The 26,022-nt window shown below is 37.0% G+C and overlaps 1 protein-coding gene across 1 annotated transcript in view; it reads left to right on the forward strand.

Moving 5' to 3' along the window:
- Nucleotides 1–636: 636 nt before the first annotated feature.
- Nucleotides 637–26,022, forward strand: part of DOK6 (docking protein 6) — a 247,265-nt gene continuing 221,879 nt past the window's right edge. Inside the window, exon 1 of the mRNA XM_065830731.2 lies at nucleotides 637–1,021. Coding sequence (XP_065686803.1) covers nucleotides 956–1,021 — 66 coding nt within the window. The 5' untranslated portion in view covers nucleotides 637–955. The remainder of the gene's footprint in view (nucleotides 1,022–26,022) is intronic.

Here is a 26,022-nt window from a genome sequence, read left to right on the forward strand (position 1 = left end):
TTTTCTTCCTAATCTCTTCTAAACAGTATGGGTTTTTTTCAGAAGTCGTTCTTTTTGCTAGATCCATCTCAAGGAGCAGTATAATTCATTAAAGACACGGTCATTACTGCGGAGGGCACAGAATGCCTATGTGTGACACCTCGTTTTTCCAGTTTATATGCACTTTTTTCTTTTTTCTTCACTTTTGTAGTTTACATGTTTGTTTCATTGAGTAAGTTGTATTGACAGTGTTTCAGTGTTTGGTGGTGAACGTCTACGCGGCTTCCTGAATACACCCGCAGCAAGATGCTCTCTTGGGACGTGTTTCCGAAGGGATCTGCCACCCGAGCGGGTGGTGCCGCGGCCGCAGCGGTGTGACAGCCTGGAGAAAAGTGTGTAAAATCGCCAAGGCCGAGGACAGCATCTGGCCTCAGCTCTGTGTCATGCCCGCGGGCGGCGAGGGGGTGGTAAAGCTCACCCCCTCAGCCCCCCACCGGGTTCAGGAGACACTTGCCGCCCCCGGGGACACCAGCCTGTGCGACCCCGGCTCTGGCGGCGGGCAGGACCGGCGCTGGAGGCGGGATCCGCGGCCGCGGCGCCAGGGGCGGTGTCCCCGCTCTGCTCCGCCCGCCGCCCCGCCTGCCTCCCTGGTCGTGGGCGCGGGCAGCCGCGGAGCTGCCGCCGGGCGGAACGGTGCGAAGCGAGGCCGGTGGCCAGGGCGGCGGCGCGGGGAAAGCGAGGGGCCAGCGGAAGAGCGAAGCGAGGCGGCCGCCACCCACTCCCCGGGGCGGCGGGGAACGGAGCGCGGCGCGGAGCTGGGCGAAGCGGAGCGCGGCGCTTGCCGCTGCCTGGATGCCAGAGGCGCTTCGGGAACCGGCGACCGGCGGCACCCGGGAGGGCCCGGGAGAAGAGGAGGCGGCAGCGGAGGAGGAGGACGACTCCGGGAGCGGAGAGGAGGAAGCAGACATCGCTGGCCATGGCCTCCAACTTTAACGATATAGTCAAGCAGGGCTACGTGAAAATTCGCAGCAGGAAGCTGGGGGTGAGTGAGCTCTCCCTTCGCCGGCCCTACCCGGAGTGGGAGCGAGGCGCTGGCGGCCGCTTCGCCGGCGTGGGGGGCGGCGGTGCCCTGGGCGCGGCGACCTGCTGCTGCCGCTGCTCCGACTTTGCTCCCTTCTCCGTAGGGGTCGGTGGGGATGCGCTGCCATTGCACCTCGGAGAGAGCCGGCTTCTCCCCTCTCCGGGAAGGGGCCACTCCTCCCTTCTTTCTCAGCAAGCGCCTTCCAGGGTCACTGACCGCGAAAAGCTTCGCCCCGTCCCTCCGTGTCTTCCCCGAGTCTCACAGCCCAGGCTTTGGCAGACATCTCCCTTAGGCATCCCCCCGCCCGCCTGTCTTTTGCCCTGATGCCTCCGGCAGGGTCTTGGGTGGGGGCAAAAAGACGCAGGCAGGATCTGTAAAAACTTTGTGCACAGATTCTCCCTCCCTCTCCCGTTTTGGGAAAGCGATGTCTTCACTCAGTGCAAGGTCTGAAAATATTGGAGGCTAATACCAGAGCAGCCCGCTAGTAACAGAAAAGCGAGGGGACTGGTGCCCGAGGGCATTGAGGGCTGGGGAAGGGGAGCCTGCAGCGGGCCGGGAGGAAAGATGGTGACAGCCTCATGGACTGGAAGGCAGATGCAGAGGCTGACTGTGATGAAAACTAGAAGGGGCCTCTTAGCTGAGGGTGGCTTGGAATGCACTGCAAGGCTGAAGATAACACCGTGTTGTCAGGTTGGCCATGGGCACTTTCCCTGATGGGATGCAGCAAACCTTGAAAAAACAGTGAAGTTGGAGCAGGGTGCATTCAGGGCTTAGGATTTCCTAAACTTCAGAGGCTCCCAGGACTCATTGGTTTTGGCTGTCTCCTTCCCTTTGTGTGTGTGAGAACAAGAAGGCTCAGGGGAGCTGGAAGCCCCAAGGCCTCTGCTGGCTTGTACAGCTACTGATGTTGTCAATAATACTGAAGACTAAACCTGGCTGGGAGGAGGGCTGGTTTTCTCCCTGGGTTTACCTTGGGGTTTTTTGTTTGGTTGGTTGGTTGGGTTTTTTTGGTGTTTTTGTTTGTTTGTTTTGGGTTTTGTTTGTCTGTTTTTTATTTTATTTTATTTTATTGTTTGATTGTTTATCTGGGCATGCAGGGAAATGGAGAGTCTCTACCAGGAAGGTGGGCAGCCTCCCCTATTCTCTCCCTGAAACCTGAAAGTGCAGAAGTCGTGTGAAATCTGCCCTCCTCCAAGTCATGCTTTGTGAGCTTGTCACAGTGCTAATACTTATCTCCTTCTCCTCCCCGCTTCTCCCTTCCCCCCAGATGCTGTGCTTTGCTTGCATACACAGTGTGCGGGATGGTGGGAGACTAATCATAAGTTGACCTTTGGAGAACTTTGTTGCCTTGGCAGGAATGTTAATTCCAAGAGAGCACTGAGAGTTTGGTCTGAATCCTTTAATAGCGCCAACTCCAAATGTTTGAGAGATGGTGTAAATCCATGATTTTGCAACCCCAGAGTCACTCTGTGCATCAGTCAAGCATTAGTGAATCTGAAGAAGCAATTTCTAAGCCTTGGTTTGTTCCTGCTGCCTTCTGCTTAACCTTTGCTCATCATTTTTTTCCCAGCTCATCAGTGTTATTGGATGGGCTCAACGCTAAGCAGTGAGATGATGGTATCACGTCACCCTGATGTTGGTAGTTGGAGGCAGAGTTAAGCTATTTGATTTGCAAATCTGTATTTGAAGGTATCTCAGAGTTCTTTAGGTGTGGAATTATGTATATGCAAGTCTTTATATAGGTGAATACTTTTATATACCTATGTGCAACAAATGTAGAGTTCATTTTATAGCAATCTTGGATGGTAACTTGCTGCCTTGTGAAAATGCAATTATGAAGACAGTGATATTTCATTGCAGCATATCTGAAGAAGCTCAAGTATCTTGTTTTGAAGACATTAATCTGATTTTTGGGGAGGGATGTATAACTGCATTTTTTTGGAGTGGATATTATTCATGGTCAGAATGATTATCACACTTCTACACTAAGCAGAAGCAAAACAGTTCAAACATTGTCTATGGAGGATTTTCTCCTACTGAAGAGGTGTGTGGTGGTGACAATTCAGACTACACAGCCTCAGGCAGGTGGTAGTATAAGCTTAAATATGACATATGGGGATGCACATCTGAATAAATCTATTAAGCACAATGTAAAATTGATTATATTTTATAGAAAATGGCATCAAAATTCAAATGAAATATGATGGTTGACAGGTATGAATGTATGTGTTTATATCCATAGCTAATCGGATTATGGTGACTGAATTTCTAAATTAATGCCGTTTTTATTCACCAGTTAAAACATTAAAGGTTTGTATTTTTTTTCTCTTATGTCTGTCTGTAAGTCCACAGTTTAATGAATTACACTACAGCTGTCATAATGTAGGTGAACACATCAGTTTTCAGGGACAGAAATGTCTGTTAACATTGTCTCAAAAAAAAGTGCTGAAAGGAAGGAAGAGAGCTATGGGTTCTGGAAACTAAGGTTAAGATCATTTTGAAATACATAAACAGAATTGTATCTCTTGCTGATTATGTTTCATTCTTATACACTGGAAGTTATTGTTTTTGTTTTGGGTTTTTTTGGTCATAATAGTTTATGTTCTTTGAATATTTTGATGCTTCCTGAAAAGTAGATTGATTAGAACTTTGAGAGCTGAGGTGACTAATACGAATTTTAGTGCTAGAATTGGGCAATAAAACTAATTCTAACCTTTAGGCTGGTATCCAACTCATTATGGAAATTCATCCAGTGCAGCTTTTATTCTGTCTTAATTCGTGACTGAGGGAGCCCTGGCTAGGAATCAAATAGATGCTTCAATATAATGCAGCCTGTGAAGTTTCAGGTAAAACTAAGTGACACAATACCACAGAGCTGAAAAAATAAAAAAAGCAAAACCAAACCAACAACCTTTGACTTGGTGTGAGCTTTCTGACAGATATTAGTTTTCCGATAATGTAGTTTTCAAAAACTCAAGTTGTAAGTCTTCTCATTTCCCCCTTTTACTGTTTTCGTAATTTGTAAAATAGTAACTCTTTATTAATGTGTTTTTTACAAGGTATCACATGTTTGCCTCTGACTTACTATAGTTATACCTAGCTTCAAGTACTTTGTACCCTGTCTACCTACTCCCCACTTACATGCAAACTAGATTCATAGTGTCTGTGACTGCTGTCTCCAGTCATGGAGGACAGACCAATGTCTGTTCTGAACCAAGCCATCAGGACTTGGAGCTCTTTTGCCATCATTAAGTGATTATGGTCAGAAAGGTCATCTGAAGTCATACAAGGCCTAAATTTTGATGGGAACACATGCCAAGAGGTACTGTGATATCTGTTTAGTGATATCTGATCATCAAGACTTTTTCCCTTTTTTTTTTTTGTCCACCATGATTACCAAGTGCTCATCTACCATTGAATTTACATCTTAATGCACTTCTGTATATTTTCTGAGAATCTGGTATTTTCAAGTAGATCCCATTGTCCTGACTTTTTTTATGTTGCTAAAGTAACTTCTTTCAATGTAGGGCTGGATAGTCAGCTTGCCAAAATGAGAAACTTAACCAGCCTCTCTGTTGTTGGAGTCTACCATCTGCCTCCAGTGGGAAGATCACTGTTTCTGCCATGGAGGTGTCAGGTTATGAAGAGGCATCCAGCCAGTCTGACCACTTAGCCCGTCTCCTTACTTTTGTTAAGCATGATCTGTATATAAAACATTTCTAAGATGCCTTGAAATTTTAAGTATGTTGTAAAGCTCATGTCTTAGGCAATCTGACACGTATACATGATGTCCTCATTGAGTTATCACAAGTATCTTTGAAACTTAGAAAATGTAGTCAGTCAGGATAACTGTAATTAAAACATCTTTTTAAAATCTCCCTGCAGCCTAAAAATGCCTTTCTGGCATTCCTGCACTGTTTGATATTTTGCTTTTTTCTAATACTACATAAAGGAAACACCTCATTCTTGCAGCCATTACATTTGACCTGTGTGACCCTCCTTTGAAATAAATTTGATTGTAATGTGGTGTGCTGTTCAGATCAGAATAGTTCATTTGTGTAGCATGGAACAGGACTGTGCTGCCTTTGTTCTTTTGGAATCTTTCATACTTGTGTCGCATTAAAATTCATATGACACAATTTTATACTGTGCTGGCTGTGCTCATAGGCTGAAACTTTCTTGTAGCAGATTGAATCCCTTTGTTGCCTCCTAATAAACTGAACTGTGAGAATTTCATGCCTTGTCGAAGTGCTGTTTCTTAGAAGAGAAACAATTTGATGTTACATTAGAAAGAGCATTGTGTCACATTGATAGTCTTGTGTTGACCCATATCAACCTTCAAAGTCATAATCTTTGTTTATTTGTTTTTGTCTTTTTTTTTTTTGGGGGGGGGGCGGGGGTGGGTGGGACATGCCTTGGCCATAGAACAAAAGAATGCTATCTAATGGAAATTTTTACTCGGTGAATAAATACTGATTTTTTTTTTTTTAATGTGTTTCCACATACTGAGTAAAATTATTTCCTAAATGGTTCAGCCTATACTATAATACTGCTATCCAAAGAGAAAACTGTACCTGTCAGTCAGTCTTGATTGAGTGATAAATAACAGGTTGCTCTTAGTCACCAAATGAAAGAAAATACCATGTAAACCCTCCTATTTTTAACCATACTTTTAGATCATTATAGGTACCTTTTCTGGAGATGAAGAGTGTTTCTCTTGCTGTTAACCCTGTCTTCCATCAGCCCTAAACATGCTATGAATATGAATCTCTGATTGCAGTTTGGTTCCTCTTGAAGAAGTGCAGTATGTGTCTTACGAAATCCTAACAGACAAATTGATATTGTGTATATATTTAGGGTGAAGAAAGTGAAGGAATCTGCAAAATGTCCTAAGTTTGAGGTGGCAGTGGATTTGCAAGTGGGTTGTGAAGAATGCAGAGGGCAGAGAAAAGATTCTGTTTCTTTGAGTTGCCATAGCATATTCTAAGAAACAAACAAAGAAACAAATGAAAAAGCTCAAGCAAATAGTGCAGCCTGGAATGGATATACTTTCCACAGATTACCTGATGTTATTCTCAATGGGAAATCTGCTCAGCCTGTTTGAAAGTATTGAGATTACCATTTATAACTGTGTCCAGATGGATTACCTCAACTATGAATTACATCTCAGAGCATGAAAATTATTCAAATTAAACTTTAAAAACTTAATTCCTATCTATAATGAATTTCTTATAATTTTAATAAAGCTCCAGACTGGTGGGATTTAGATGCTAGAGTCCTTTCATGTAAAAGAGTTTCTTTTTCACACTAGTTCTAGACAACCTGAGATATGGAATTAAAAGGATGTCACTGAATCCATTAAAGAATCTAGTCACATTTTACTTAATACTGAAAGTATCATTTAAAATACCAATAATTACTGCTTTCAGGACTTTTTCTTGCTACAGTTACAGGAATGGATTTGCAGAATTAAGTGGAAAATATATGGATTTCCAATTTGGTCATTATGGAAAGAACAATCATTTTGAGCTTTTGACCAGTTCTTATTGACTAAGGATATTTTACAGGAAATGGAAAGAAATATATTGCAGCCATTGTAAACAAAAAGTCCAACAATTTTTTATGCTAAGGTTTGTGTTAGAAGAAACTTGTGAGTCAGACTCATGTTAAGCACTTTGAAGTTTCTGTGCGTCCCATTTGATTTTCTTGATGCGCTTTTCCACCTCTTATATCTCAAGAGGTCTGATAGCTAAAGGTCTAATAATTTTGTAATGGATGGCACTTTTTTTAAAGGGACAAACAGTTTCTCTATTGCAGATAGCATATCACATCCATGTTATCAATGGATTAGAGATGCTTCTATTTTTATTCCTGTGTTAGTATCAGTAGCCTGAGATTGTACTTTAACTGTATGAGGATTACACAAAGAAGTGTTTGTAGACTTGACCTTTTCACTTGCATGTCGTGAGATGGTAACATTTTATTGAGAGTTTGTTTGTGTCTCCTGTGAGGTGATGGTCTTTTGGTTTTTCATTTAGGATTCTGTCATTTTTGTCCTATGATGGACATTAAAGACCTGACAAAAAGACTCTGAAGTCAGTTTAAAGGAACCCATTGACTTCAGTGGCTTTGGTTCAGAGTCTGTGCGGGAACAGAAGCTGTATGAATTTCCTTGTTGGAAAATGCCTTTCAAATCCTACTGAAAGGAGTTGTCCTTTCTCAAATCAGTAATTATGAAAGGAAAATTCTCTATGAATCCTTGAAATACACAAGGAATTATCCATGTCATTCCAGTAGTGCATTTTCTTCCTAGATTTTTAGAAATAATCTCACCCCGAATCATTCATTCAGATTTTTGCAAGCAGTGCAAAATGCTTTATAGCGGTTGCCTGGCAACAACATATTCAGGCAACAGCATATGTGAATCAGTTGTTAGTTATTCATTTATATACATGACCATCTAGAGTGAAAACAATTCAGATAGGTACTAATGAGAAATTTCTAAAAAAAGCACACAACAAAATGCTCTTTTTTTTTTTTTTTTTTCTTTTTAGACAAATAAAAAGGATTGGGTCTATATTACCCTGGAAAGTTTGTCTTTTGTCTTGTGTAAAATATCTGCTAGTTGAACAGCTTTTCAAAAATGTCATGATATAGTTCATATACTTGTATGCAGTCGTAGCAAGCAATGTAAAATATTCTCTTTGAAGGTGAAAAATACTTCAATATGTATGGGTGCTGATTCATATCCTTCACTGTTCTTTAAATGAATAATGTGTTAGTGAACCAAATGTGGATACTTTATACTGTAGCTATTTAGATCAGTTATATTTAAAATAATAATTGTAAAAGTGCTGCATTTTATTTTTTAATCTCTTCCACTTACAATGCAGCTCTAAGAATCAAAAATATATGAATGTATTATTAATTAATCATAATTTTGTTGAAAACTTCCCCCTCCCCAATAAAATACCTAGTTCAACTCTAAATAGTGTGAAATTTCTTTAATAAGGTCAACAAAGATAAAGAAGGAAATAATTTAATCTTGTGGAGAAAGTTTTCATATAGTAGGACAAAATTGCAAACTTATAAAGGAGTATTGAGGGAGGGTACAGTTCACCATGACTGTATCTTAGCACTTGTGTCACATAAATGCTTTATATTAGTATTTTTTTACTATTCATAATACATACTCATGCATCATGTCTGAGAAAGAAATTTACATGATAGTTTAGTGCAGCTGGAAAACCACAAGAACTGCAAATCTGGTACAAGTCAAGAGATTTCCGAATAATGAGATTTTCAGCTGGTTGGAGTATTAGATATAACTCCAGGAGTGCTCTTTCTGACTAGAAAGCTGGGACTGAAACTGTGATGTTAATGAAGAATATTAATATGTGTGATAATGTTGAATTCTACTTGGAAACTAAGGAAAAAAATAATGCAATCTGTAAGGTACTGATGAACTATACTTCCTTTCTGTGAACTCCACCACAAAATAATTTTGCAGCTTTTTAACAATTGTAATGTGTGAAATGTGTCATTGCTATCATACTGAGAGGTTGCGAGACCATGCAAATGGAGCCTCAAAGGGATTACTGTTCACTTCAGATGCACACAAATTAGGAAGATAATTAATGAAAGTGTGTAAATCTTTTTAAAGGCTGATCTTATTTCTCTCTGTTGTTTAGCTGCCAAACTGGCCCTCAACATCTCCAGCTTATCTGGAGTGAATTTTGGAAAGGTTGTATTCATTAGTATGTCACTTGGGAATTAGAAACACATGGCATTACCTAAATCTGGGGGAAAAAGGTTACACGCTATCTGCCTACCAGAGGAAAAGCTCTTCAGTGTGTTTCCCTTACCTGTTTCATTGCAAAAGAATGAATAGCAAAATTTCATATCAGAAGTTTTTCACTGCTGCAGAACCAAATCAAGGCCATTTTTGATCAGGAAGCTCATGATAATTCTAAAACTCTCTGCTCTTTGTCCCTGGAATATCTTTTTAGACACTATTGCTCCATCATCCTCTATCCTTGGAGTGAATTGGCATATTATCTTTTCTTACACAAACATTTGCTTTTCCCACAAAGAGAAAAGAATGTATGCAGTCATACAAAATAATAGCAAAAAATAGTTTTCTGAAGGAGTAGTCATTACTGTTTTGTAGAGCGCCTAGAAAGAGGAGACCACATTGGTGATTGTCCTTTAGACATTATTATGAGGTTTGGTTTTTTTTAATATATATTTATTATAATTGCATTTACTTTTTTGGTCTTATTTATCTGACTAGTTGAGAGAATGCAGTCTTTACTAAGTATTTACCTGATGCAGTAGATGTATTGTCTGGTTCAAATGTGACAGGTGAACGTGAAAAAATGAAATATATGAGGCTTAACTAAGAATGGAGAAAACTTCCATTTCAACTGAAGTTATATACTAAATTATTAATTGCTAGATTACTATAATACTAAGGTACTTTCAAATGAAGCTGTTTTGCTGATGAAAGTATTTTTTCTTGTTGCAGTTGAAGCAGTAATACCTTCTCTGAATGGTAGCTATTCTTCTTCTTGAAACTGTACTTTAAAACTGTTTCTGTGAATTCTTCAGCAGGATGTATAGTTTCCATACAATAATAGAAAAAGAACAGGAATTTTTTGGCACAACAAAAGCAAGTTATAGCTGTTCAATGCATCGTCCTTTCTGCTTGCTAAACATGTTCAGATCTCTCTGGCTTATGTAGGAGGCACTAAAGATCCTCAGCTTCTACTATGGTATCATTCTTAATGAATGTCATTTTCTCCATTGATTATGCAAGACCAAATTCTACATTTGTCTACTCATATATTAGTGATTTTTGCTTTCAAATTTCATGGTGTTTGCCTGCTGTCTGAGAGAGACTGAGACACTTCACCTGAGCTGGCTTAAGTTTCGTATCTGAGAAGGAATTTATTGACTTCTGATATCAAAGACATATTTGATGCTTGCTATTATTATTATTATAGTTACAGTTCTTTGAACTCCACCTGTGTATATTGTTACTGGTAATCCCAGAAAGACTGAGACTTGCAGACATACAAATACACAAAGAAAATTCTTGTGTGAGTTAGGGAAAATGTAATGCTGCTTTTGCTTTTTCAGAGAAAAACATTAACGTGCTTATATGTGTATATATATGTGTACATAAAAGAACAACAGCATCCTAACAAAAAAGCTAGGAGGTTTGTTTTCCATTGTTGTAACAAGAAGGGTAGTAAAATAAAGAATATTTTACTCTGTGGTATATTTTTGTTTGTGCTTACATGTTTGACTGTATATGAGAAGAGTTAAGTTTTGGTCTTTTTCAAGGATGTAATTTGTAATCTTGAACAATTTGATTCATTCCAGCCTTATTCTCGATTATACTAAGCCCACTATACACTACATAAATTAAACTTAAAGCTGCATTAAGGTCCCTTATAGTGCTAACATAGTGAAGGATGCTGTTAGTGTGGATGGGAAACAGGCTTTCTGAGCTTAAGTTTTCTGTCCGTAAAATGAGTATAATCTCTTTTCATTCACCTCTTCTTTATTTTGTCTGCCTCAACTATAAACTCCTGATAAATTCTCATTTTAGATACGTAGGTTGGCTGGTACTGGTCATGGTGAAAACTGTTATTAGTTCCTACCACTGTATAGAAAATATTGGAATAATTCAGAATGTATTTTAATAGTTTGAGTTGCAGAACCACAGAATGACTGAGGTTGGAAGGGGCTTCTGGATGTCCAACCCCTCTGCTAAGTTGGGGTCACTGTCTCTTTTAATCTTGTATGAAGACTATAACTTTTGGCTGGAAAATATGTTTAATTGAATTCTGCTATGAAATGTCTCTTTTTACAGTCAGAATTTGTTTGGTATCTGAGTTATTTTAAGTTTTATATAACTGCTAGGATTACTAGTCTGCAATTATGGATCTAAATTTCTGAATGTAGACATGCAGAAATTAGCCATGATTGTCAAATGCATGTCACACAGTGCAACAACCTAATTTAAAGGGGGTATTCATAGTGTTTCTACAACATATTCTTCCTTCTCTAGCACAGCATGTCACTGGTCAGATTCAGAGAAGACACGGGAACTTTCTCATCTCCAAGTTTTATAAAAGGCATATTCTTCCACAAAATAATTTGAAAACCCCTTAACCTCTAGGCTTATGTGAATCTTTCTGCATGGTAATACTAATACCTAGCCTTAAGTTGTGCATTTTACCCATAAATATCTCAGAGCTCAGCATGGGGAGCACATTTTTGCATGGTCCCATGGGACAGGTCTGTGGGATTTGGTGCGGGTTGTAGGATGGGTCAGTTGACACCATTTGCAGAGTCTAGAGATGACAAAATACATTGTCTTTTGAGAATAAAAACGCAACTACAGTAGCATTTATTAAAATGTGTGAGGTAAAAAAAAATAATAATAATAGTTAATCAAATTACAGTTTGTCCAGAATAGTAATGCTAGCATGAATATTCACAAAAGAAGCATGTTAACAGACAGTGTTGTCAGTTTGCCTTTAATTAAAAAAAAAAAAAAAAAATTTCTATATTCTCTTCACTAGGTCATAGCTCAAAGCAAAAGTTTGAAACGATACCGATCGGGTAGCCTTTGTTAATGTATTGCTTGAATATACTCTTAAGTTTATGCAGTGTCAACATATTTAGTAACACATTTAATAAAACCCAGTTTTTCCAATCATTGAATAATCCTGAGTTTTAACCTTAAAAAATTCTAATGTAGACGCATCCTAAAGGATAAGAGAAAGGGAAATGCTAAAAATAGGCAAATATCCTATCTTTTGTTGTTAATACAAACATGTAGGTGAACTGGATCAGCTATTTCTGGTCATCATAATTGTTCCTTTCATTAGATCTCTCTGTTCTGTGTAGGTACATTTTTAGTTGCTCCTGGCACGACACAAGATCAAACACTTTTGCAGGAAAAGCTGTGTAACAGGCAAGAATTTTTTCAGTGGTAAATGTACATTTGCTTGTAAATTTTAGCTGGTGTGAATTAGTGAAAGTGAGATTTACCAAAAAGCAGAGTAAAACATTCTGAGATCTAACTTCAGTTACTGAAACAGAATCTCTGACAACAGCTATTCCTGATAAATAGCATGAGATATATTAAATATAGAAACATAAATATTAAATATATGGTGGAATTATTAAGAAGCAAAAGAAAGGAAGTGGAATGCTCTGTTCTGATGTCATAAAAAACCTCAAACAAAACTAAACAGAAACAAAACCACCACCAACAAAACAAACAAACAAATGAAACCTGAAACAACAACAATCAACAAAGCCAAACAAACAAAACCAGGAATGGAATTATTTTTATGGTCTGAGTAAAGCGGAAGACTCTAGTTTTTTAAAGGTAAGGTTTGTGCAGGCTCTGTTGCTAGAATATAAAGCATTGAACAATACAGGGCTTGCTTAATACTCCGAGGCCTAACAGGATATTGCCGGCTCACTACCATTTCAGAAGATTCAGGTTATTTTGAAGAATTAGGTCTGAATGCCTCTAGAGAATAATTAGAGATGACTGTTTTCAAACACTTCGGAATCATTTCAGGTGAAGACAATACTTACAAATCATGTAAGGGAGCTGTAGCTGGTGATAACAGCTGTAGCTGGTAGACAGCATTGGTTAAACCATCCAAGTCAGGTGTCTGAGATGCTTTGAAAACTGAAGCCACGTAATAAGACATAAGGAGGAATCTGTGGAGAAACCATGGAATAGAACTACATGACGGGCAATGAGAGGAAAATTTATACTGGTGGGCCTCATACTGTACTTATTTGAGGATAAATGTTACTCTACAGTTTTTATACGATAATATACCTACAGTGTTGAGTGTATTGCTTTGGGTTTTCTTGAACTGAAGGAGAAAATAGAAAAGTAAATGTGTATATTTTATAGACTTTAAAATATTTTTGACACAATTTTGACACATTATTTTGACAGGATCGCACCATAATGCAGCTTATGTCCTAAGAGAACTCAGAGGTTAAATACATTTCAAAATTATTTTATAGGTGTGTTTTCCAGAACTCTTGATGTCAGAAAATAATTTTTACCTGTGATATTTTTATTTTTTTCTTCTCTGAACAAACAAATCAGTTGTTTCTGCTGTGTTTTTGTATAATGTTATACAGCAGCATGTAGTCCTTTCTCCTAAAAATAAATAATCTAGATGAATCTCTCCACTGCAATCTGAACAAAAATGAGTTTAAAACTGTAGTGTGGCGATGTCTCTTGTCCAATTCTTCAGAATCCTTTTCCGATTTTTTTCTTTTTCTCCCTACCTCTGTCTCACCTAAAACATGATCCTGAGGGTCTCTTCCAACTGAAATGATTCTATGATTCTGTGATTTTCTGGACCAGCCTGTAGATAAGTAGTTGATCTTCTGATAGCAGAATTAACACTTTTCCCTTCTGTAATCTGGAAATTACTAGAAAGAGTAAAGAGTAAATACCTGTTCTCATTTAAACAATCAGATTCCCTTCCTAATATACCTAATTGATTTACTTGTACTAATTAAAAAGGGGTGAGCTAATGAGCCAAATATCTACTCGTTTGTAGAAAAGCATGTGAAGAATACAGCCTCCTTTGGTTATGTCAGGCTTTTCAGTCTAGGAAAATGTAAAAAGTTGTAAATGATATTTATTTTCGTTGACCTGAGCTAACCCACAGTAGTGCCACAGCTGCACGCTCTTGTTGATGCTCATGGCTGAGGCGAATGTACAATAGATGAACTGAGTTAAACCAGGGGATTTGAAGTGGGGAATGCTACTTGCCACCCTTTGAAGTCAATGTGAGATAGCTGGAAAATGAAGCATAATTGCCTGCATAGCTCTTAGGATGGGTTGAAATAGTTAAAACAGAAGGATCTCAACAATAATTACCAAGAGATTCTTAGTTTTTAATCATCAGCAGTGTTTGTTCATTAATGTAGGCTTGCAGTGAGTTTATAGACAAATATAGAGGAAAGACCTCTGCTAATGAGGGCCAAATCTGCCCTTGATTGTGCAAATATCTCTAAAAATGTATGTGTTTGCCTGTGTTACATGCCAGCCATGGGTCTCACCATAGCAGTGAATATTTTCATCAAGTTTTATTCAATCCTTTCTTTCAGCAGTTTCATAAAGTAAAGTTCAATCAATGCCAGAAAATGCTATTTAAAACTAAGCTGAATGGAACAGTTCCTCATTTTAAAAATTATTTTTCTAGGTGGATAAGTAATTTGAGGAATGCATCCTGTATAAATGGGTTTTGTTCAGATTTCATGTTTTGTCTTTTCTTCAGAATCAGGAGGGTTAAAAAGCTTAATTTTTGAAACGAAAAATTTAAATCCTTGTAGAATATTTTGTCCTCAGGACCAGATGCCTTAGGCATAGACCTTTAATCCCTGTGCCCTAGTTACAGCAATTAAGGTTAATAAAAGATAAATTTTGTTACATACACATCTTGGTTTGTCCTTTTTTTCTTGTTTCGAAATCAGTTTGAAATATTAATGATCATATTAAATGCAGTCTGTTGAGTGAATTGATGTTATTGTTGCATTCTGATTATCCTGACAGATTCAGGGAATGACATTTTCTAATGCTTAGATGTATAGTCTCTTGCTGAAGGAAATCTGACTTTCATAATATGTTTTCTTGTAGACCTGCCTCTTTATCTGCATTTAAATAAAAAAGGTGCTGAAGATATGCAGCACTTTGGAAGACCACAGCTTATAATTGTTCATGCTTTCTAGTGCTGCAGTGCAAATTAATCATCGTCGAACTGTGGTGGGGAGAACAGAAATGCTTAAAAATGTTGTGATCCCTTTTTGAAAGAGCTTGCACACTAACATATGAAATGTTAAAACTATCCTTCAAAGTCTTCTGTTATGTTTTTCACTCTAATTTATCATCCATTTCTGCTTATCATGTCTATGCAAATGGATTTCTAAAGCTTGATTGTAATAGTTCCCTTCTTCCCTAAACTGAGGAAGAAACAGTCACCAATGTGAATAAAGTCCCCATCAGAGCACTTGTAGTATACAATTGTGTTGGGATCAGGGAAACCACTGATAAGGGATGAGGGAACAGAGGTGGAAAAAACAATTTGGCTTTGATGGTTCAAAACTGAAACCAATAAAAGAGATACTGTTTGCGTAGCAACAGGCAACGTGTAGGTTGTGCTCTACTTATAGACACAGTAGTCGCTTTGGTATAGATGTGAAAGCTCCCACATGAAAAAAATTCACAGCTTTCTGGTGGTGTGTGTTTTTGTTTTGGTTTGGGGTTTTTTTTTAAGGCAGAGGCATATGTCACTGTAAAACAACTATATCTACTTTAATGTGGCCAGAGAAGAGGCACTTAGCTGTTCCACTGCAAAAACAATGAGTTAATAAACCCGATGCACAATCTGTCTCTGCTGCAGCTCTTGGCACACAACAGCTTTAATTGGTGGAAGCTATTGAGGCTTTAATTGCTGATTTTGCAGTACTACCGTGTTTACCGATAAGGTTTAATGCAAGCTAAAATTTGTTAACTAGACAGAAACAGTCACACTTGCACAAAGAGCATGAGTACAAACAGTAGGCTTTTCTGTAGCACCAACTGACAATGAGATATTTCAACACATGCCATCATTAAATTTCCCCTTTCAGGCTAATGAAATGTCTTTCTTCAAACAGAAGAGCAGGAAAAGCATTTCTCAGTTGTACATTATGGATGTTCACCTCACTGATTTATGTGACTCTTAAATATTATTTTCTTCCTGGGGAAGATAGATTCAACTATTAGATTTGCATTTAATCAGGAGATTTAGAATTGAGTTGAGTATACAAAAGAAGAAATGCCAGTGGTGCCCACGAGCCTAAGTTTATCTATGTTAGTCGATATAATGGTAGTATCTTCCTAATGTTAAAACTTAGGTTTAATATCAACATTTATTCAGTAAACTGTCATTTTATTCAAGTTTCTGAATATGGCAGAAGCTTCACTACCGAATTAATGCAGGATCATTACATTTAAATGTTAAAAAGTATAGTTCTTGAACTGAGATACTCATGTTTATTTTTAATATAATATCATTACAGTGTAATAGAATAACTTATCAAGCTACTAACTTGCTGTTTCATTTCTGAACTATAAGTTAAAATCTGTATTTGTATTTGAGTTGATATAGTAGTAATACACATACCATGTAATGTTATTATATGGCTTTTTATGTCACAAAAGCTAAAAGGAAAAATAAATGGAAGTGTGTTTTGTACTTAACATATTGTGCTGGAAATGCCAGTTTTCTGCATTTTAGCATGTTTTTCATACACTGAACTTAGAGCTTAGAGCAGATAAAAATGTAAGATATTAGCTGAGTGAAAAGTAGATGCTACTGTGAAGTCCACATGAGTTTTTGTCTTCATGTTTGAAAAATGCATGACTCTGTATTCAAAGAGATTTTATGCTTGCAGATGATTAAGATTTGTTTCCCTTTGTTACTGAACATATTGTGTCTTGAGTATATTCTGCAAGCCAACTATGTCATCTCACACAGTTAATGAAATGTATATTAATCTACATAACCTAATGTGTATAGAAAACCAGATAATTGAAGTACAGTAGACCAGTGCTTTCATGCAGTATTTATTGATGCTCAAAAGATAAGAAATAGGGCATGTTCATTGAGTGTACTGAGAAAAATAATACTAACTGGTATTATATTAACTTTCTCTGCAGTTTAAATGGAAATTACGTCAAACATAGTTGAATTGGAATTGAAATACCTATTATTTTTAATTAATAGTCTGCTTTGATTATAAATTTTCTCTACCTCTTAGACCATTTTTGTTTGAAACAGTATTCATTTAAGTAAGTTGTAACTCCATATGGGTCCATGACAGTGTAAAATATTAAAAGTTGTATTTCACAGTGTTTTAGATACAGACAAGTGGGCAGTTTTGACCTTCTTCAGTGTGCTCTGCATTTTCTGTAGTAGTCCATAATGTTGGGAAGTTTTAGCCTTGAAAGGCTGAGGTTTTCATCAGCAAGGTCATTGTTAAATGAAACTAAACTACATACATGAGAGATCCACCCCAAGTCTAAGTTGAGAGTGGCTGAATCACTCAGTACTTTTACAAATCTTGGAGGTTTGCAAGTCCAGCTCACAAAAATGACCTTCTTCTTGCCAAACTATTTGTCAAGTGTGTGGTTGTCCACAGAATGGGTAGCACTTTTCTCCTTAGGCAATGTGATTCAGGTTCTATTATCTACTATTGTTCTTTTCCCACAGATGCAGCAAAATGTACCTAAATCCTGTTGATTTCACTAAAATTTGAAGAGCAAGATATTTCCCAGATGAGTTATGGAAAAGTGCAAAATAATTTGCAGTACCACAAATCTGTAGTCTCTAACTCTCAAGCTATATGCTTCATTATGGGGTTAAAAAAAAAAAAAAGAAAAAAAAAACTACTTACTTTCCTTCTTGTTGCCAAGAAACAGTTACCAAAATGTATCTATCTGCTCTGTTAACATCAAAGAGCCTCATCAGGCAAATAGTGACAGCAAAATCACCAACTCTTTACTCTGCCTTTTCCTTTCACTTCACTGAAGTATGAAACAAAAAAATATGAGACAGATATGAGTTTTTAATAAGAAAAGCTGGAAAACAAACTACTATATGCTTGACCTAGGTAACGCTTGTATAGAAATACTAACTCTTGCATCTCCTTACAATTTAATCTGGATATGCATGTTCACAATGTTATGCTATAGCTCTGTTTAATATTCTACTAGTAATTTTAAAAGCATATGTCATTGCATGAACTTCATGAAGTAAATCACATATATAGTGACTAATTAATAGTATTTTACTTTTAATGGTCATGTAAGTTTATGTTTCATCTCCAATTCCAGTTCTTCTTTTGAGACCTTCCTCCCCTTCCTCCCCACCCTGTAGTGATACAAAATTAAAATGTGGAGAATAAGGTTTTAGAAGGACAAAATGTTTGTTTTTTTTTTTTTAATCTTCCCATAGTGAATATTAGCCTACAATAATAGTCCATCAAAAAAAAATATAATACTTCCAATATTTTGTGTTACTAGCAAATCAAACTTATGAAATATGTCATTACAATTTTAACATGCATTAAAAATTGTGGAATAATGCATGTTAATAATTGCTAATTATTCAATTATTTTGTCTTTTTAAAAGATCACTACATTGTCAAAATCCAAACATTTAATTTTACAAGAGACAGAAAACTTATTAAAGCTTGAAGGACCAATCAGAAAGTACTGAAAGCACTAAACCAGAATATCTCTTGTTTTGCCTGAAGCCTTGTGATGTTATAACCTTTGTGAATCTTAAGAATATGAAAAAAGTATTTTGGCTGCAAGACCTACTGTGTCTAAATAAATTATTCTGAAGAACAAAGGTATTGATCTACAATTCAGTCTGTTGTTATACTTCAGCTGTCCAGAACTTGTATTTCGTTTACTAGGAGTTAACAACTTCCAAACTGAAAATTACGTTTTTCAGTAATGTTATGCTCCTCATATATTTGCTTTTGTCTAATCTGAAATTAATGGTGAAAGAAATAATTTAATATTATTCCTTTCTTCTCTTTAATCAGTAGATGGCTCTACCAAGCCACTAATATGCTCCAGTCATGGTGACTGCATTTGATTGAGGGCATTTGGATGATTTGAGTAGGTTGTTAAGATGTTTGCAGATGGAGGCGGCTCTTCATAGCTTATTATTTCTCTATTCTTTTTCTGTATAAATTAGGAAGAAAGGGCATAGATCTGATGTAGATATTCAGGTACTAATTGTGCTTAAGTGTTTCACTTGTTTGATTGGCTAAGTCATGTTCTGGTTCAGCTCATACTCATTTATTTTGAATGTGCTTATAGCAAAATACCTTGGACCAAAAAGGAAAATTTCCTGCTTCAAAAATGAAATAAGTTAAATGTAAAATCTGAATATAATAATAAATAAGATTTAGGGGAAAGAAAGTATTTTTCATGCCTGTATTCCAGTTGATTACTTAATTCCTTTTAAAAATTTTCCTTGAGTGCTCTTCCATTGTATTCTCCATTATTTGTTGCTAACATTTGTTAAAGGCAAACAGAGTCAGTGATAACTTATATTCATTTCTATCATATGCACTTTTAGGGAAGACATCTGATGTGAGTTAAGCAAACAGAACTCTTACTACCCCAAGATAATTCTCCCAGATTTTCACTGGATGAAGGCATGCAATCCAGGAAGCAGAAATTAAAAACATACCAACAAACAAACTCTTTGATGCACAATAAAAGCAGCGATCATGACTATTAACTTGATTCACTCTGTTTCACAATAAATTGTCACTGCTCTGGCGAGAGATTTGAGACAGGGCTGGACAAGCAGAAAAGAGACATGGTGAAACAGAAGTAAACAGGATGAGCAAATGAAGGAACTTCTAGAAACAGTCAATTTAATATATAACAAACATTTTCTAAATGGGAAATAATAAAACTGCTGTAGCTAAAATATTAGCTCATAGTTTCTAGCATGGCTACGCTTGTTATAATAGGAGTTTCAACTCACACTACTCACTAGTCTTGTGTAGCCAGGAGTATTACTACAGAACTAAAGATCCTATCTGATTTTTTTATTGTGAGACTGTTTAATTGCACATGAATATAATGTCGCATACAAATGTGATAATAGAGGAGCCACACACATATGTTGCATTACAGCGGTTTAAATTTTAAATCTTTGGCTAGATCTGCCTTTTAAATTTACTTTCTTGCAGCTGCAGTGGTTAATAATGTATTATTGCTGTGACTAGAAAAAAATGAACTGTGAAATTTCTGGCACTTAACTGGTCACATTTGAAAATGTCGCTAAATGCATGATGTCAGTTCTTGTTTTCAAAGAAGATAAAGCAAGCCTGGGATCATCCAGTTCAGTGATACTAATCATATCTGGCCATGATAGATATAAAAGGGAAAGACTAAGGAAGATAGGTTCATGTTTTAGTTTCGGGTTTTGGTTGGCCCTTTACTACCTACACTAAGGCAATCCAACAACCATCTGTGTGAATCACAGAAAACAAACAGCTACATTTTGTGTTTTACTCTCTCAAACTCTCTGAACCTTTTTCTGTCTTACGCATCTGCTGCCAGTGCTGTTGAGTCAGCAGCTTATTTCAATACAAGTAATCAAAACTCTGAAAAATTAGTTTTCTGCTTTTGTTTACCCCACAAAAGCAGCTTCTGTCAACATAATACCCTTTTATTTTACCTCCGTTCTTTACCCTTTTCTCTGGGGGAAATCTACTCGTGTGTCTTCAAGGACTTAATTCCTGTCCAAGGACACTGGACATACCAAGCCTTACTGGCAGCTGGAAAACTACATTTGGCAGCAAGACCATTTTCCGTGGAGCTCAATGAATGCCAGCACACTGTTCAAGCTTTGCTCTTGGCTAATATATTCTCTACTGGAGACCTGGAAAACTGTAGCCGATTAAGATCCTGCTTCTTTTGGTTTCATCTCCACTAACAGCTACCATACTAGCTCTTTGTCAGTGTTGTAAACTCAATTTTCTATAGGAGAACAAGTTGAGGGGATACACAGATCACAACCAATACTGCTTAGAATGCCTTTCATTTGTTAAACTATTTTTATTAAGTAAAACAAACCATTATTTTTAATAGCAGATAACAATTCATGCAACACTTTTACTTATTTGCTCACACAGTTTACTCATGTGCTTGCTTGTAAGTACTTTGCAGGAGGAGTGCTGGGAAACCAATGTGTCTGTCTACCCAGAAGCAGAGGGCTGTGCTGGCATGCCGGGGGCTTCTAGGTAGGTGTTGAGGACTAATTTCGAGGGACCCTTTCCCTCCTCAGGTCTGCAAATGATGCTGTAGTCTTCTTCTGCATGTACCAGCCACAGCCTTCTTGGATGGGATCAGAGTTGTACAACCTGTTGTTGATGTCTGCCCATGGCCTTGTCCTTCTGACAGATTATAGCTCTCCAGAGCTTATCAGTTCTTGGGAAACTTTAATGCACTGCTTTTTTAGCAGTGTTAGATTTCAAATGTGTTTCCTCTCTTTGGCCAGTTTTCTGGTAACTAGTTTCTCCATTCAAACTCATAAAAGCCTTGCTGATACCCAGGAAGTCGCATGGGTATGATTTGCTGCTTTGTGACTGGTCTCTATCACTGATGAGAGTAATCTTTTTCAAGCTCTGTGTTCTTATTTCACTCACACTTTGCTGCCTGTTTTTTTTTTAGTGATAATAATCAGTATTAGATTAAAACTAAGTAAGGAGCTTCCAGCAAGGGGGACTGATGCTAAACTAAGTTCAGAGTGAGAAGGCAACGCATGCAGAGCAAAAGAATGCCAAAGTATTTATACGTTCAGAAACATGTGATAAGAGTAAAATTCTTGCTTCTGGAATTCAAAATCAGTGACTGTTCATTGATTGCCTCACTTTGTGTCCTGTGTTGAAGGTAATGTGGTTGCTCAGCAAAATTCACTATGTATTTCTTGATTTTTTTTGACTATGTGTTTATACAATGACACACTGATGAGAAAGCAAGCAGGATGTTGATTGAATACAACATTAGAAGCCCAGCCTGTGTAAGTTTTGAGAAGGTTTATAAGTGCAGACTTACTCAAAACACACAGTCTTTTGCACACAAGTTCAAACACTCTGTAAGTCTGTTTATCTTTGTAGTTCTCTCTCTTCAAGTAATTTGTCAGGCAGATTTCATGATATTTTAATTTAAAATAAATTAGTTGAATATTTCTCTTTACAGATAACAGTTGGAAAGGTTGTTATCTAATTAAGCGTACATTTACACTTGAGAATGTAAAAGCACTTTCATCATTTTATCATAAAGCCTATGGCTTCTCATACCTGAATGAAATACTGATATTTTTTAAATGAATACTTCTTTCAAGTGTTTGATATGATTTATTTTTTAACTGAAGTTTAAATAATCATAGTACTTAAAGGACAATATTTGACATTGAAGACAACTCGATGCTGTAAATTAGTTAAACAAAAATAATAATTTCTTTTTGCAAAGGTAAACAAAAGAAAAAGTGACTGTGTGAATAATGGAGTCTCATTAGAAAGAATCATGCCTGATTATTCAGGTAAAATATTTTTACCTAAACTGTCAAGTTACTTACTCTAATAGCTGTGTATCTAGATCATGAGAGAGATGAGAGAGGAGAAGGAACAGAGTAAAGGAATGTATTTATTTTCACCAAATGTCTTTAGACAAATTGTTGAATGCAATTTAATTGATGTGAAAAATTCTCTAAGACGTGGCTCTGCAGCTCTGCTTAGGATGCCACACAGAGGGCCACATCGTGAGGACTTCACCTATCTAAAGCATTTCTGAATTGTCAGTAACTGCAATAACAAGGTGTCATACTGATTTGAAAGTATTATAGTACATACTATGACAGAAGCTTCCTCCATGCATGTTTCTGCTTTTCTTCTCAAGGCTTCTGTAGAGAAATCACCTCTGGAGTGACAGAATGTACTGATGGCTTTGAGTCAGATCCCAGTGAAAAAGGAAGATCCTGCTTTCAGTCCGAGGGATTTTAGACATTTTTTTCCTACATAAATATCATCTAGAATGATTTCAGAATGACCAAAATGACTGGTCATTGCAGTACAATGGTCATGTTCATACAGTGGGGGTTGGATGCCTGAAGTACTTTAGTCATGTAGGATTTTCCTTCCTTGTGCCATTCAGTCTTTAATCTTCCTATTAGAAATGGAAACGTGTAGTTATCTTCTCACAGAGAACTGAGCCTAAGAACTTACTAAGTAACACCATGAGAAATCAAATTATGTGGGTTTCGACTGACTAAAGTATGCTAATTTGTTCAATGCACTTATACTCTTGGATTCAATATTTTCTTGCTTTTACTTGAGGATTATTGAGTCCTCAAGCATTTCCTGGGTTTTAGATAAAAGCTTCACCATTTTATATCTGAAAGGTCTTTGAACAACCTTTTTGTAGTAATGCCATGCCACACTCTTACATTATCGGTGCTTTTAATTCTTAGAAGATTTAAAGTCCTCCTGAATTCTCTGTGTACTATACGCAAGGGGTATTTTTTGTGTGTGTATTTTCCTTGAAACTTATTAATTATGCAGGATAAATTTATGTTGAATTCTAGTTTCATATGCTATTTTGCTATCCTTTTCATATCAACACATTGGTCTAACACAATGAAATGAAAGGAGACATGGGATGACTTCAGTGTATATGTACCTGAGAAAATGGGTAGCAAAACACTGACAGGAGAAATTTATCACTGGAACAGGCTGCCCAGGGAAGTGGTTGAGTCACCATCCCTGGAGGCGTTTAAAAGATGTATAGACGAGGTTCTTAGGAACATGATTTTGTGCCAGAGTTAGGTTAATGGTTGGACTTGATGATCTTGAGGATCGCTTTCCAACCAAAATGATGCTATGATTCTATGATTCTATCTTTCATTTTATGTATTATATAACATGAAGTTGACTATCTGTGTAGAATTATTCCAGACCATGACTAGTGGTCCTGCAGAAACCATACAGGAATGGACAGAGATTGTTCTTCCTGTACAATGGATTTGGTAGCCACAGGGGTGCAGGAAGAATTTTGCATGGGATAACTGAAAGTCTTCCAGGTTTGAGGGTGGTTGGCCATCCCTTCTTTTAAAGTCCTAGTGAGCATTTAAAGGTCTCACAGTAGAGACATCCAAAGACCACTTGCACAAATTGTTACGCTAGAAGACGGTTTACATCATGGTTATGTGTGTTATATGTATTTGGTGTGGCTCAGTGACAAGTCATGCAGTAAATAACCTATATGTGTGTCTGTATGTTGAAAGCTTTGTTTGAGCACTAAGCGGGCCATCCAAGGAGAATGGCAGTCAGATGTGATATGTGCTGCTGTCCTCTTGTGTGGTGTTTCAGTAGTCCAGGGGAGAAAAGACCAGTTCTCGGAAAGCATTTTTTGTCTGTGTGTTTATTAATACGCCATCACTGTCATAAAGCTGTTGTGTGCATCTTTTCTTCATTTCTGTGTACCTGTGAGACTGCACAGGGGTGATGCCCATTACCCTCATGGCACCTTGCTGTGAATTGGGCAGGAAGGTCTGTGTTGAGAGTGCCACTGGATGCTGAATGTAAAGGTATGTTTACCTGCCAGGCATGATTTCTAAGCATTCACAATACATCTTCTTTTTCAAATAATCAACAGTCCTCTATATTGCTTTCGACAAGGGTGGATGAGCCTAGGGATGCAATGCTATTAAGGCTTAATGTTCCTTTGGGTTAAATTGGGTGTTCTTCCAGTTTTTCAAGAGGATCTAACCCAAATGTTAAAATCTGTAGGCTGTGTTTGCACAGAATCTTTTAACACCTGTCTTTCTGTAAAATGCACAGCTATATGAAACAAGTCTTCAAGTGTTACAATTTTCCTTCCTCACACCCAATAAAAAAAGCCCTGCCATTTCTTTTGATCTTTTAGAGCAGAGAAACCAATTTGTATAATATAGATTGGTTTCATTTTGTGATGTTTTCTTTGTAATTAATAACGAGATTAAAATGATTTAATGCCTATTTTTAGCTTGGTTTGCATTCATAGGGCTGCTTTAATCAACCTGGCTTTAGAAAGGTTCCATTATGTCAAGCTTATCCTTAGCTGGAAATTAAATAATTCTGGATTAATGTCATCAAGGTGTGCTTTCAAGGTGGGAGGGTAGACCTAACATTGATAGCAACCATATTAATAGCTGAACATGTAATTTTTTTTTACAAAAAGGGAAGTAATTTTCATTTGGTGATGCTTTCACATGAGAGTGACTTTTTTTTTTTTTTTTTAGGGATAGATTGCCCTGAGAAGAGTAAGAGTGCCGACACGAGAATACGAATCAAACTGGCACTTTACACTAGAGAATCAATTAAATATAGTACTATTTAATATTGAACTTCCATGGCAAGTCTGACTTACTTTCTCAGCGTTTTCTTCCTTTTATCCTGACTTGTCAATGATTCTTTAATTGATTTCCCACTCTCTTCACCATAAGTACGTGTTAATTCATCTCAATTTTCCTCATTAATTACTCCAGGAATTACTTTAAAGCCCATGTTGTGCATTTTATGCCTTGCTTACAATGACTAAAATCACCAGAGTTCATATTCCTATTTTATTTTTGATCAGTAAAATACAGACAATGTTAGCTAAACAAGACAGAAGACAGCTTTTCTCTTTAAGAAGACTGGGACTAGTCAGTAGCAGTAGTAACAGTATGAACCCTTCTGTCAAAAATCAAGAGTTTTGAGTGCTTGATTCACTTAAATCCTCACCAGATCTTTAGGTAGAGGTATAAAATTGCATGCCTAAACTTAAGCACATAAAATTCAGTCAATGGACATACTAATAGGGTGATCTCAATACCTTTTAATGAACAGATATGTATGATAATTAGTAATGTAAAATATTGTATGTTATTTAATTGTAAAATGATATTCCTTCATTCATGGATGGACCAAAGCATCTTATTCATCATCACATTTGGGAATGCGTGTCTTCTAGTCTATAGAGCTTTTGTAACTACAAATCATTTTCCATAACTCTTTGTACTGACAAAAAAAGCAATTAGAATTTATCGTCCTGGGGAGAAAAATCTTAGGGGATTACGCCACTTATGTTGCAGTTAGTTGGAACATTTTAGCCCTATTTAATTGTTTATACTAGTAATGATTACGACAATACAATTTCAGGTGCACTACTGAATACTCAGTATTTATGCATTTTCACTTTGTAGAAAATGTTCTTCGCTTTATGAAACTTAGGTCTTAAATTAGATTTTTCTGTAGTATGTACAAATCCAACTCTTTATATAATTATGACTCTGATTAAT

Source organism: Patagioenas fasciata, chromosome 2, assembly GCF_037038585.1.
Source record: "Patagioenas fasciata isolate bPatFas1 chromosome 2, bPatFas1.hap1, whole genome shotgun sequence".
Taxonomy (NCBI): Eukaryota; Metazoa; Chordata; class Aves; order Columbiformes; family Columbidae; genus Patagioenas; species Patagioenas fasciata.